The sequence below is a fragment of the Mastomys coucha genome, unplaced genomic scaffold (assembly GCF_008632895.1).
Source record: "Mastomys coucha isolate ucsf_1 unplaced genomic scaffold, UCSF_Mcou_1 pScaffold7, whole genome shotgun sequence".
Lineage (NCBI taxonomy): Eukaryota > Metazoa > Chordata > Mammalia > Rodentia > Muridae > Mastomys > Mastomys coucha.
In genome coordinates this window covers 51,432,224-51,445,410 of record NW_022196913.1, presented here as the reverse complement: position 1 = coordinate 51,445,410, position 13,187 = coordinate 51,432,224, and the positions used below count along the sequence as shown (strand labels likewise).

At 37.4% G+C, this 13,187-nt stretch overlaps 1 protein-coding gene across 2 annotated transcripts in view; it reads left to right on the top strand.

The window, feature by feature from the left end:
• Positions 1–13,187, top strand: part of Nup153 (nucleoporin 153) — a 49,857-nt gene that overhangs the window by 28,988 nt on the left and 7,682 nt on the right. For both annotated transcript variants that reach the window (XM_031359609.1, XM_031359608.1), the window contains exons 14-17: positions 65–149; positions 3,348–3,470; positions 6,591–7,196; positions 11,477–11,668. In XM_031359609.1, the coding sequence (XP_031215469.1) occupies positions 65–149; positions 3,348–3,470; positions 6,591–7,196; positions 11,477–11,668 (1,006 nt within the window). The remainder of the gene's footprint in view (positions 1–64; positions 150–3,347; positions 3,471–6,590; positions 7,197–11,476; positions 11,669–13,187) is intronic.

Genomic DNA, 13,187 nt, shown 5'->3' with positions numbered 1-13,187 from the left:
CCAAGTTCTGTTAATTTGTTTCAAAATACTCTTGACACATGAAAATTACCTTTTCTTGTTGTAGATTGGATTTACATTTAGTGTGCCTCTTGCAAAAACTGAACTTTCTGGCTCTAATAGTTCTTCAGAAAAAGTTTTAAGTAGTTCAGGTAAGTACAAAAATATTTCACATTCTTTTCAAAACAAAACGAAGCCTAAGTTAGAGTAGCACTTCAAATTCTCCTTTGGTTATTCTTAAAAAGTGCCTTCACTTGAAGGAAATCAGCTCTGAAATGTTAGTGAAAGCTATTCTAACAGATTTTAAAAAAATGTTTTTTTTTTATTATAGTAACAGTTTGGTTTACAGTGAGCTGGTCATCATAGTGTATTTATTCACATAGTCAGAATAAGGCACTAAGTTTTTTGTCAGTATCTTATTACAGCTATGGGCATATCTATATTAAAGTTATGGTTTGTACTTTATAGAAGCATTTTTATTTATGTACTATGCAGGATTCAACAGATTAGTGATACATAGTTTCTGAACTGAAGAAACATTAAGTGCATAAAACAATATAATCATTAAAACAGGCTTTGGAGTGGTGGTGGGTTTTGGTGTTTTAGGTCAAGAATTTTGAGCAAGGGTATTTTACAGGAGGAGGAAAGGGAAACAGGGCAGGAGCAGCCGTGCAGCAGACTTATACTTGTACGTGCTTTGTCACGAGGCTGGAGAAGAAGCATTAAGTCCTGAAAGCCCTTCTCTTGCATTGCTGAAGAAGTGGCTTAATTGACTAGGCATACACCTCACTCCCACCCCCAGTATTGGTCCTTGTTTTTTTTTTGTTTTGTTTTTTTTTTAAAGATTTATTTATTTATTACATGTAAGTACACTGTAGCTGTCTTCAGACACTCAGTGAGTCAGGTCTCATTAGAGATGGTTGTGAACCACCCTGTGGTTACTGGAATTTGAACTCAGGACCTTCAGAAGAGCAGTTGGTGCTCTTAACTGCTAAGCCATCTCACCAGCCTGGTCCTTGCTTATGTTAATTAAGCAGGTACTCTAGTCCTGGGTTTTATTCTGAGAGGGTTAGTTTGTTTTTGTTTTGCAAGAGAGTCTAAACATCTCTGGCTATCCTGGAAATGTGTAGATCAAGGTGGCTCCTGACTCAGAGATCCTCCTGTCTCTGTCCTGAATGCTGGGATTAAAGGTGTGCATTGCCACATTGGTTTTATGTGGGAGTAAGGGAAGTAGTGGGTATGGAGTGACAGTGGGGTACTGAGGAAGAGTTGTAATGTTGTACATTGTGTATAGAATGTTGTGAAGTGTCTATAATGTTGTTCATTGTGTGTAGAATGTTGTAAAGTGGGGATATCAGTTGGGGACTAGTGCCCTGTCTTAAAGTGTTTGTTCAAATACCTACTAAAAGACCTAAAAAAAAATCTAGATCCTTTAAAAAAATGTATAGTATTAAACCAAAAAGAAACTAGAATTTTCTATCACTCTAAACAGTAAGAACTGTAGACCACAGAAAGGTTCTAAATAAAGTTTGGTCTCCCCCACCTCACCCTTTTAAGTTTGATGTAACATCTGTATCATAGGAAGTAGCAAGCACTTTCAGTTGTAATTCTTACGATTATTTTCTTGAATGTTGTTTGAGGAAAAACTTTGAATTGAGCAATCTCAAGACTAGTTTCAACCAAAGAAATTGTTTCTGAATGTTCTAATGGTGTTAGGTGACTAGTAATTGTTTAGAGAAGCTTTGCCTTTTATTGTGTCTTAAAACTTCTTAGATTTTTTTTAGAAGTTGATGATGGATACATTTATGAGTGGAATCTATAGAGGAATGTGTTCTTGAAACATCATCATTTCTCACCTGTCATTTAAAGAAATTGAAAATGTGGAATCAGGAAGTGGTGGTGCATGCCTGTCACTCAGGAGAAAAGATAGTTCCAAGTTGGGGAGCAGATGACTGTGTAGCAAGTCCCCATTTTAAGCAAAACAACAAAACATACATGTGGAAGTCATGATTACTGAGTGACAAGAAATAAATTTTTCATTAATTCCCTTTCTGTCACATTGAATACATTTCAGGTTGTCCTTAAAAGTTTGCTTTTGGAAGCACTGGGGAGACTGAGGCAGGAGGAGTGAAAGTTCAAGGCCAACCTATTGACATGTCATGTGTTAAAGGTAGCTTTGGCCACATGCATCTCAAGTCCTTGCCTAAAAATATTTTTAATTGAAGAGCAAAATTAGGTGATTGGAGAGTGGCTCAGCAGTTGAGATTACTGACTACAGAGAACCTGGGTTCAATTCCCAGCAATTACATGACTGTTTACAACTCTCTGTAATTCTAGTGCCAGGAGGTCTAACTCTCTCTTTTTGGCCTCCATGGGCACCAGCCATGCACATAGTGCATATCCATATATGCAGGCAAAGTGTGCACATAAAATAAAAATAAATCTTGAAAAAAAAACTAATAAAAATTACTTTGCCTTATGTGTATGAAAATCAATGGAGTTTTGATTACAAAATATGAAAACAATGTATGGCAATCACTCATCCAACCATTATCAGTGGCTGCTAATTTCTAGATATAAATCTTATTTTCTAATCTGCTTTACCAGTTATGCTTTATGAATAATTTTGTGGACTGCATAGCATTGTGTTCTCTTACATTTTATGTAACAAGATCTTTATTAATACATGTTTTTCAGCACTACAACTGAAGGATAGTTTTAATCTTAGTATGTATTACTAGATGTGAAACCAGTTGAAAATTCCTTGGCTTGACTTTAAATTGCTATTTGATTAGCTATATTACTTCAGGCATTGGACAGACTTTCCCATTTGTCATAGTGCTTCAGTTTATCTTGCAGAGAACTCATTTGTTGGGGAAACCCTACTGTTTAAAGTCCCAATCTACCATGTCCATAGAGCTCCTCTGAACTTAGTGCAAAATGGAGGACTCCTTTTCCAGCAGGGCTTTCTTTTCTCTGCCTGACCTTACCTGGTGAGCCAGACCCCCACAGCCTCCTTGGCAAACCTACAATCCAACTTCTCTTCCTTCTGAGAACCTGCCCATCAAGGACCTGGGATTCCTGGAATGCCTCTCCATGCAAATGAGGTATTCCCTGACAGAAAAAGCTGAATAGGAAACCACACTCATTGGCTGACAGTTGCTGACTCTGTTACCATTTTTTCTGTGGGGGTTTGAGAAGGAATGTACAGTGAATGAAGAGTGTTTTTACCTTTTGCAGTGGCAGATTAATTGTGCTTTGTTACTTGTCCATTATTTTTGAATTGCAGTGACTTTTTCAGAGTTTTAGAAACTGATTAAAAAGTTACTTTTATAATTTAAAAATTACAGCTCAAGATAACACTGTAGTGAATAGTTCAAGCTATAAGAAGCGAAGTGCCCCTTGTGAGGATCCCTTTGCACCTGCAAAAATCCTGAGAGAAGGAAGTGTTCTAGACATTCTGAAAACACCTGGTAAGTGCCCTTTTGATAGTGAAAATTTCTATTATAAACTTGTGTAGTCATAAATGTTGTTACAATATACATTTAAAAACTATAAATAAATACATATGGGAAAGTGACTCTTGAATATAGATAAAATGTGATAAAAATTCTTTTATGAGAACTATTTTAGAAATCTTCACTTTGTCATTCAATAGGGAAATCTATCTCAAGAGGTAAATATAGAAAAAGATCTTGATTCACTTTTACTGTCTTTTATTGTCATGGCTTTCATTGATAGGATCATTGAACTATCACCATCTCACATTTTTCTCCAGTTTGGTATATATACCATTAGGCTAATTTTGCTAAAGTGTAGCATATTTGAAGGATAGTAGTGCAGTATTTATTTCTTTATTTTATTTACATTTCTTTCTTTCTTTTTTTTTGGTTTTTCGAGACAGGGTTTCTCTGTGTAGCCCTGGCTGTCCTGGACCTCACTCTGTAGACTAGGCTGGCCTTGAACTCAGAAATCCGCCTGCCTCTGCCTCCCAAGTGCTGGGATTAAAGGCGTGCACCACCACCACCCGGCCTACATTTCTTTATTTTAATTTTTTTTGGGTTGGGTGTTCTTTGTGTAGTAACCCTAGTCCTCCTAGAATTTGTAACCAGGCTGACCTTGAACTCATCCTACCTCTGCCCCTTGCACACTAGTATTAAAGATGTGTGTCACCACCACCCAGCATAATCAAAGTTTTATATGTATTCAGATATAGTATAATACTTAAACACATCTCTTAAAAAATGTGTAATAATCCGGTTGGAGTAACATGTAACTAACTTGAAGAGGATGACTAGAAATTAAGTAGGAATACATTTTCAATTTGAATCAGAAGAGAATGTTCATAGTTTGAATTATAATGAATAGTTCTGGATATGAAGTTGTTTATAAGCTAACCTAATAGCCCTAATAGCAGATTTACTCAGCCGATGTGTTCAGTATACACTGGGTTAAGGTTTTAAAACAAAAACCTTATTGGCCTCTTTAACAAGATTCAAAGGGTTAGGTGGTTTGGTCTCAGTTTCTTCCCTTTAGAGATAGTACATGCTGCCTACACAGGAGCTATGACTAAACTCCAAAGTACATGGACCACCACTTAGCAGGTGGGACCAAATGTGTGGCTTTTTTCTCACATATATTTAGAGCTACATTTTATATTCATAATCTTAACCCTCCTCCATCTACCCATTCATCCATCTAGCCATCCATCCATTCATTTATTTATTTTGAGACAGGGTTTCTCTTTTAACTTTGGCTGTCCTGGAATTCACTCTGTAGACCAGGCTGGCCTCTTAACTCATCCCACTTCTGCCTCCCAAGTGCTGAGATTAAGTTATGTGCCAAAAGTGCCTGCCACCACCTCCCAGCAGTCTTGTTCCCTTTTAACTAAGCTTTAAATGGAAAAAAATAGACTTCTTTTGCATGGAATTTTGAAAATCTGACAATGGGAGGAAAAAAACTTGTAGTGGCTCCCAGGGAAAATTGCTTCTGGGATTATGCCAGCCTGATTGATAGGGAACTGCTAATAATCATGTGCAGCATATGGAAGCTCATGGCTTGTATTCCCTTTAAGCTAAAAGCAATTTACCGAATTCTTTGATTTATTATTATTTTATTATAAGTAATAAAATAATAATAATAATTTATTATTAATAAAATAATGTTATTTATTATTTTTTTATTTTTTGAATACAGGGTCTAACTGTGTAACCCTGCTGGCCTGGAAGTTCACTGTGTTGTTAATTAACCAGGTTGTTCTTAAACAAGTGGTCTGCCTGTTTTGCTTCCTGAGTGCTAGGATTAAAGGAGTGCCCTACTTACTTATGCCTAACTGGATAATATCTTGAGAACACTAGAAAGACTGTACCAGTCTTTTCTTTTTTTGGGTACTAAAGGCTAGAGAACAGATCTCTGATGGTGCTGGTGTATAGTATATGAAATGTACCTTGTTTCAAATAAAGACATTTCCTAGGCATTGAGTCAGTAGTACATTAAGTTTAATGAAAAATTCCCTACTTCCACACCATAGTTCCATGTGAATTTTTTTTTGTTAAAATATACCTTCAGGTCTTACAAAATTCGAGAAGTACTCCAAAATGGTATTGATGAGAGATGTATTTGACTTGGGTTTTTGTCATTAAAATTCCTCCTTTATGAGGATAGACAGGGTCTTTTTTTTTTTAAATAAGATTTATTTTATTTATTTTATGTGTATGAGTATACTGTAGCTGTACAGATGGCCGTGAGCCATCATGTGTATGGCTGCTGGGAATTGAACTCAGGACCTCTGTCGCGCTTGTTCCACCCTGCTTGCTCCAGCGTAATTCACTGTAGTTGTCTTGAGACGCACCAAAAGAGGGCATCAGATCTCATTACAGGTGGTTGTGAGCCACCATGTGGTTGCTGGGATTTGAACTCGGGACCTTTGGAAAAGCAGTTGGTGCTCTTACCCACTGAGCCATCTCGTCAGTCTGACGGTCTTTCTTAATCACTTAGTTTATAGGCCTGTCCATAGGGTTTGCCATATCTTTGTTGGGATTTATTATCAAACTGTGCAGTTTTAAAGCTAACTTGCCTAGATCCTTCATCTAGGCTTAGGTGGTGTACACTTAAGAGATTGAGGCAGGAGGTGATGAACTCAAGGTTGACTTCAGCTAGCTAGTGAGACCCTATGGCAAAATATCCAATCCTGGATAGATGGATATCCATCAAATAGTTCATGCCTGTTTTACACTGGCCTGCAGCCAGACTTAAGGAGAAGATAACAGTGGAGTTTGACTAGGCAACACTTAATGATTATAGATATTGAAGTCATTTGACATAGCCATGGGAATTCTTAGAAGAGGGATGGATGAGGACAAAGTCATGAGTTCATTGTGTAGGGAGGCAGAATAAAATGTGGAAAGCAGTGGTGTCTGACAGTAATTTAGAGAAAGTTATGTATAATGTGAAGATGACCCGAAGGTAATTTAAGTATATTTAAATGCCATATCCACCCATAATGAATATGACTGTGTAGGTACTTTTTAAAAAAAAAACCTTAGCTCCATTCCCTTGTTTTAAAGGAACATTCTTCTCTTCCTCCACTGTAGGTTTCATGTCACCAAAAGTTGATTCTCCTGCTCTTCAACCAACTACCACAAGCTCAATAGTTTATACAAGACCAGCAATAAGTACTTTTTCTTCTAGTGGACTTGAGTTTGGAGAAAGTTTAAAAGCTGGATCATCATGGCAGTGTGACACATGTCTACTTCAGAACAAAGTCACAGACAATAAGTGTATAGCCTGTCAAGCAGCAAAACTGCCACTGAAAGAAACTGCTAAACAGACTGGCATTGGGACACCAAGCAAAAGTGACAAACCAGCTTCGACATCCGGGACAGGATTTGGAGATAAATTTAAACCAGCAATAGGAACTTGGGATTGTGATACCTGTTTAGTTCAAAATAAGCCTGAAGCAGTAAAATGTGTAGCCTGTGAAACACCCAAGCCTGGCACTGGTGTGAAAAGAGTCCTTACATTGACAGTGGCTTCAGAAAGTCCTGTGACTGCTTCCTCTTCTACCACTGTGACCACTGGTACACTAGGATTTGGAGATAAATTCAAAAGGCCTGTGGGATCTTGGGAGTGTCCAGTCTGCTGTGTTTTTAATAAGGCAGAAGATAGCAGATGTGTCTCCTGTTCATCTGAGAAACCAGGTATGTTTTTTGGCTGTATGAAAGTTTTACTCATTACTTTAGTTGAACATTTAACTATGAAACGGGCAATATGAATCCTGGTGGGTTTTTTTTTTAAAAGATTTATTTATTTTATGTGTATGAGTACATTGTAGCTGTACAGATGGCCATGAGCCATCATGTGGCTGCTGGGAATTGAACTCAGGACTTCTACTCGCTCTGGCGTAATTCACTGCAGCTGTCTTCAGAGACACCAGAAGAGGGTGTCAGATCTCATTAAGGGTCATTGTGAGCCGCCATGTGGTTGCTGGGATCCGAACTCAGTACCTTTGGAAGAGCAGTCAGTGCTCTTACCCACTGAGCTATCTTGCCAGCCGGAATCCTGGTGTTTTAAATGGTTCCAGATGAGCATTTTCTTATGTCTTAATTTTTTAAAAACTAACTGTGATTTACAGCTCTTGAATAGACTAGACTACTTGTTTACTTAGAATAGGTTGTGAACTGACATTTTATGACTTTTTCTGTGTAGTGTTATTAGAAATATTTTTTGTGATAATTGATATTTTTTGATATTAACAAATGTACTGAAAGCTCGCAATGGTTCAGTCTTTCTCAGACCTTCATGCTGTGTCTCCTTTTGTCTATGTAGAAATGAGGATGGTTGGTGGTCATTTACCAGGGGGTTAAGAAGTAGGCAGTCAGGCTTTAAATTTATGCTAGTGTCTGTTTCTGAAGATTATTGGTGCTATCTATAGCCGTGTGCTGTCTACCAGATTGTTAATGATTATAATTTAATTAATTATTGGTGAAAAATTCTTAACTTGGTTACAAAAATGGAATTTGGTTTGAAATTCTTTTTTTTAGAAGAATTATGGCAGATTTATTTTTAAATTAGTTTTGGAAATGTATAGTAATATGGATAGAAATAACAGGTTTATCTTAGGAGTTTTTTGTTACATTAGCTATGGGTATGTAGATGCTTCTGTAATGTGAGACTACTAGCTGGATTTCTTTCCTGAGCTCTTAGATCATGTCTTCCTATTTCTAATTTGTTCTGGTATTAAAAGTGAGCTGTCAGAATCCTCATTCCAAAATATTATATCTTTCCATCTGGCACTGTGTCCTCACTTCAGAAAAAAAGCATGACGGAAACTAGAATTCTGAGTTGACAAATGTGAAATGGAATTTTGAATCAGGAAGTAAATTATTTGGGAGCAAAGGAATTCTATGAATTAGTATGAAAAAACCACCAGCTTTCTTCTGGGCCCAATGCCCTGTCAGCAGATGGATGATTTGGTCAAATTTTCATTTTTTTCTAACTAGTTTTCAGGAAGGGTCTATGTAAGCCTTGTGACTATGGGACTTGGTAGATATAGATATATAGTATAGATAAAATTATACCAAACTTGGTCTGGAACCAGAAGTCACCTGCCTCTGCCTCCAGCTCTCATTTTATTTTTGGGTGGAAAAATTTTTTTTTGGTATGTGTATGTGCATTAGTCTGAGTATGAGCACATGTGTGTTAGCCTGTAGAAGCCAGAAGGAGGGTATTGGATTCCCTAGAACCTGGGGTTAGATTGTAGTTTGAAACTAATCCAATCTGCAAGAGCCATGTTTCTAAGCTCACATTGTACTCATTTTTTCAAATTTATTTATATATTTATTCATTTTATGTATGAGTGTTTTGCCTATATTTACATGTAGTATGTATGTATGTTGCCATAAGTGTGCTTGACACCTGCGAAGGTCAGATCCCCTAGAATTAGAATTAGGAATCATTGTGAAAAATGTAGCAGAATTCAAGGTAGCAGAGTTTGAAAGGACAGCTTTGGAAGTTTGTGTAATATAAATGGCAGATAATGGTGATAAAAAATGGTGGATTTGAATAATGAGGGAGGATTTAGAACTATGTATCGTTAATGACAAATGTCAAATTGCTGAAGTTGACATTCAGATGTATATTTGAGGCATAAAGAGACTATAGCCCCTCTAGGCTGGATTACTGATTTTAGGGGATCATAGGACATAGTTTGATATTTGAAGTCATAGGAATAGATGTGAGTTGAGTGAATTGAGGAAAGCACTCCAAACTGAATTCTGCAATCATAAGGGTCTGGACAGAGTCAAACATTGATCTTGGATTAACAAGACTGGAATAACAGCAGTGACAAAATAACACTTGAAGAAGCTGGCTAGAATAAGACCAAGTGTTTCAGGCAAAAGATGACTGGGCAGAATACTGTAAAATAGTTTCTTCTGGATTTGATAGGGAAGTTGTACTCATTAACTCTCGTTGATATGTCTGCTTGCATAAGACCTGCACAGGACCACACACACCAGTCAACATTTCCAGCACAAATGAGAAAAGGGCTTACAAGGTTCACCCCTTTTCACTAAGGCTGCTGAGGGAGGGAGACTTAAGTTTTCTTCAGGTCTGAAGATCTTGATTTGTTACTCATGCCCAATTGGCTAGTCTACAATCATATATATGTCGGTAATAGTATGTTTTACATACATGTATATAACAACTATAGAAGAGGACATGAATTTTGAAAGGTAGGTGGGGGTCATGGGAAGAATTGGAGTGGATGGATATGATGAACACATTGTTCTCATGAAATTTTCAAAAAGGAAATGAGGAGACTCAAAAATAGCAGAAGGATCAGACAGACTGATTGTACTAAGAAAATAGACAAGGAGTCTGGGGCCTTGTAGATAAGCTTTGAAAGAGCAGGAAAGTGTGGGTGGCGGGTAGAGATGAGGAAATGATTGCACTGGTACTTGAAGCCATCACGAAGGTGGTACCTTGTCAGACAGGTAATGGACCAACAATGGATACCAGACACAAAATTTGCTGGCAAAATAAAAGAGAACATACTTAAAATGCAGAGATTTTTCCTGTAGTTATGAGAGCAGTAGAGCAGGTAGTGACTGTTTAGGGAACTCTGCTTCACACACCATACCTTGCTGAGTCACCCTTGCTGTGCCACTCCTCCACAAACAGGCTGGTTCTGCTTAAGACTGAGTCAGTACCTTGATTTCTTCTTGTACCTTTCTGTGTTTCTTTCTCCTTTGCACGCTTACGATCAATCACTTGCTGATGTGCTGCCGTCAATTTGTTTATATTTTTTCCTCTTTAGACCAGGAACATACATGTTTCACATCATTTTAATAATCTTTATGTGAAATAGAGTCTAGCAGGAATGTGTAAAAGTATTAAGTATGGGGCTGAATTATAAAGTAGATTATGTCTTCAGAAAAATAATTTTCTAAGACAGAGGTATATACTTTGAAATTGACAATATATATGACTGTGTATTTTCTGTATTACCTGAAATTCACATCTTGTAGTTTTGAATTCTGTAATAGTTGAAGAAATTAGGACATTGATAAGGATAATTTAGTCATTCTTTGAGACAAGTCCTACTGCATGGCCCTGGCTGGCCTGAAACTTGTTACATAGGTCAGACTGACCCTGAAACTCACAGAAATCTGCTTGCCTCTTGTCTCCTATAGTGCTCAGAATAAAGGCCATGTTCCTCTAAACCCAGCAACAATTTAGTCTAACAACCCCTAATTTTTCAAATTTTTTTTTTAAATGTGGCTACTGGAAATCAAACTTGTTCTAGCAAGGTATGCACTTGACTTATTGAGCCGTCTCCACAGCCTCAATTTGTGAGAATGATACCCCTACCCCTTTCCGTGTGTGTGTGGGGGGGGTATGCATGTATATGGGCATGTGTGTGTGGAGGCCTGCTGTTAAAGGACTATTTATTGGCTCTACCTTATATTTTGGTACAGGACTTCAGGGAAATCCAGAGCTTGGTGATGTTGGTTCTACCTAAAAGACTAAGTTATTACCTTGATTTCTTGCTAGCTAGCTTGCTCTAAGGAGTCCTCGTCTTCCCTTCGCCTTCCAAGGCTAGAATTGTAGATGGGCTGTGTCCACCCAGCATTTACATGAGTTCTCAGGGCTCTGGAATGTGGTTCTCTTGTTTGTTATGCAAGCACTTGAAGGACTAAGCCATTATCTCAGCCACAGGCTACATACACACACTCATACACACAATTTGGAATAGTTCACACTTAAGAATAAGCTCACTACTGAGAAAGGTTAAGGCAAGATGTTTATTTGCAGTGTGAAACTCAGTCTTAGAAGACTTTCCTATTTATAACACTGTAAGGCTTATTTTCTGGCTCTGGCTCTGTGTGTGTGTGTGTAGAAAGAGTTAATGAAATTTGGTATCATTAAGATGGTAATATAAATTTAAAACTTTCCTCCGTTTCCCCATTGCTCCCAGGCTTGGCACCTGCCTCAGGCAGCAGCCCTGTACCTGTCTCTCTGTCTTCTGGAGGCTGTTTAGGATTGGACAAGTTTAAAAAGCCCGAAGGAAGCTGGGACTGTGAAGTGTGCCTAGTGCAAAATAAAGCAGACTCTTCCAAGTGCATAGCTTGTGAAAGTGCAAAGCCAGGCACAAAGTCTGAGTTTAAAGGTAAGGCAATGGTAAAGAACTGCTCTAGTTCCTAGTTAAAGTAAAATGTGTGTTGGCAGGTTCGGTTTTTAAGGTACCCATTCTCTGAATAATTATATAAAATGAGACCTAGTCCTTGCTTTTTTTTTTTTTCTTCTTTTTTTTAATTCATGAATGATTAGGCATTCATCATCACGATGCCATCTATGTATCTGGATAAGGAACTTTTTTGTGTTACTCAGTTTCCAGGTTTAAGTATGAACTTGACTCTTACTTAACTGAGATCTTACACCCTTAGGACTTTACTGTAAAAGACATCTAGCTTCTGAGTATAGCTGAGCAGAAGGGAACACTTAGCAAGCATGCTGGCTTAAGCTTTTATTCCATCTGGCATTTCCTTAACCCAAATGTATAAATATAAAGGAAGAACCGCACATGGTCATTAATGCTAAGCAGATGTAGGTTGGTATTTGAGTTCCTTTAATTATTGGAAAACTTAGGAAAGAGGAAGTATTTTAGAAACTTTAGATTTGGAGATCAGGAAATCTCTGAACAGAATTAGCCTTCAAGATGAGAACGTTGGAAGAATTTCTATATACTTAACCTTTATTTTGTAATTTATCCCAGTCTCAAGTGGCCTTTAAATTTTATAAATCAAAAAACAAACATAACTTTGACCTGTCACACCCACTTTGTTAGTCTACATGATTGATGTGATTGATGTGATTGATGGTTTATCTGAGGATGAAAGTTCATTGAAAAGCTTGGTTGTCCTTTGCTTTCATTCATGGGTGAGTAACACGGGGTCTGTCTTCTCGACATCATCTAATAGTCCTTGTTTTGAACCACTTAGGTGCTTCATAGTCAATTTCTTTAGCAACAGAAAAAGCTAAAGAAATTGAGACTTTGGTCTTACCAATGTAATGATGTTTATCTTTATAAATATTGCTCCAGTTCCTTAATGCTAACTATTTTTAAGTGCTCTTGTCAATGCAGCCACAATATTTAAAAATGAATTGTGATTAAGAGTCACAAAGAAAGTTTATCTCCTGTCTCTCTTGGTGCGTGCGCTCTCGCTTGCTTTCGTGTTCTCTCTCTCTCTCTCTCTCTCTCTCTCTCTCTCTCTCACTTTCTCTCACTCACTCACTAACTCAAATTTTTAATGGTTAGTACATGGTACATCTTCCAAAGGTACTTTATGCTTGTCCTAAGCAAGCATACTGCTATTCTATTTTCTTGTCAGGAATGTTGTATATCACCTCATCTACCCTTTCTGTTCTGTTTTTATTGTGGAGTATTTTTGTTTTTTATCTTTTGTTTATAGCTACCTGGATCTCATATTATTTCGTGTGTCTGAATCTTAAGACATTTATGAGCTCTAAAGTTGCAGAGTCAGATTATATGTGATTTACATTGTTAATATTTTAAAAAATATTTATGACTATATCCCAACAGTTTTGATGTTGATTTAGATTTCCATCTACAGGATAGGGAAGTGCCTACTGCTCCCAGTATCCTCACAACACATGTTCTGTTGCCT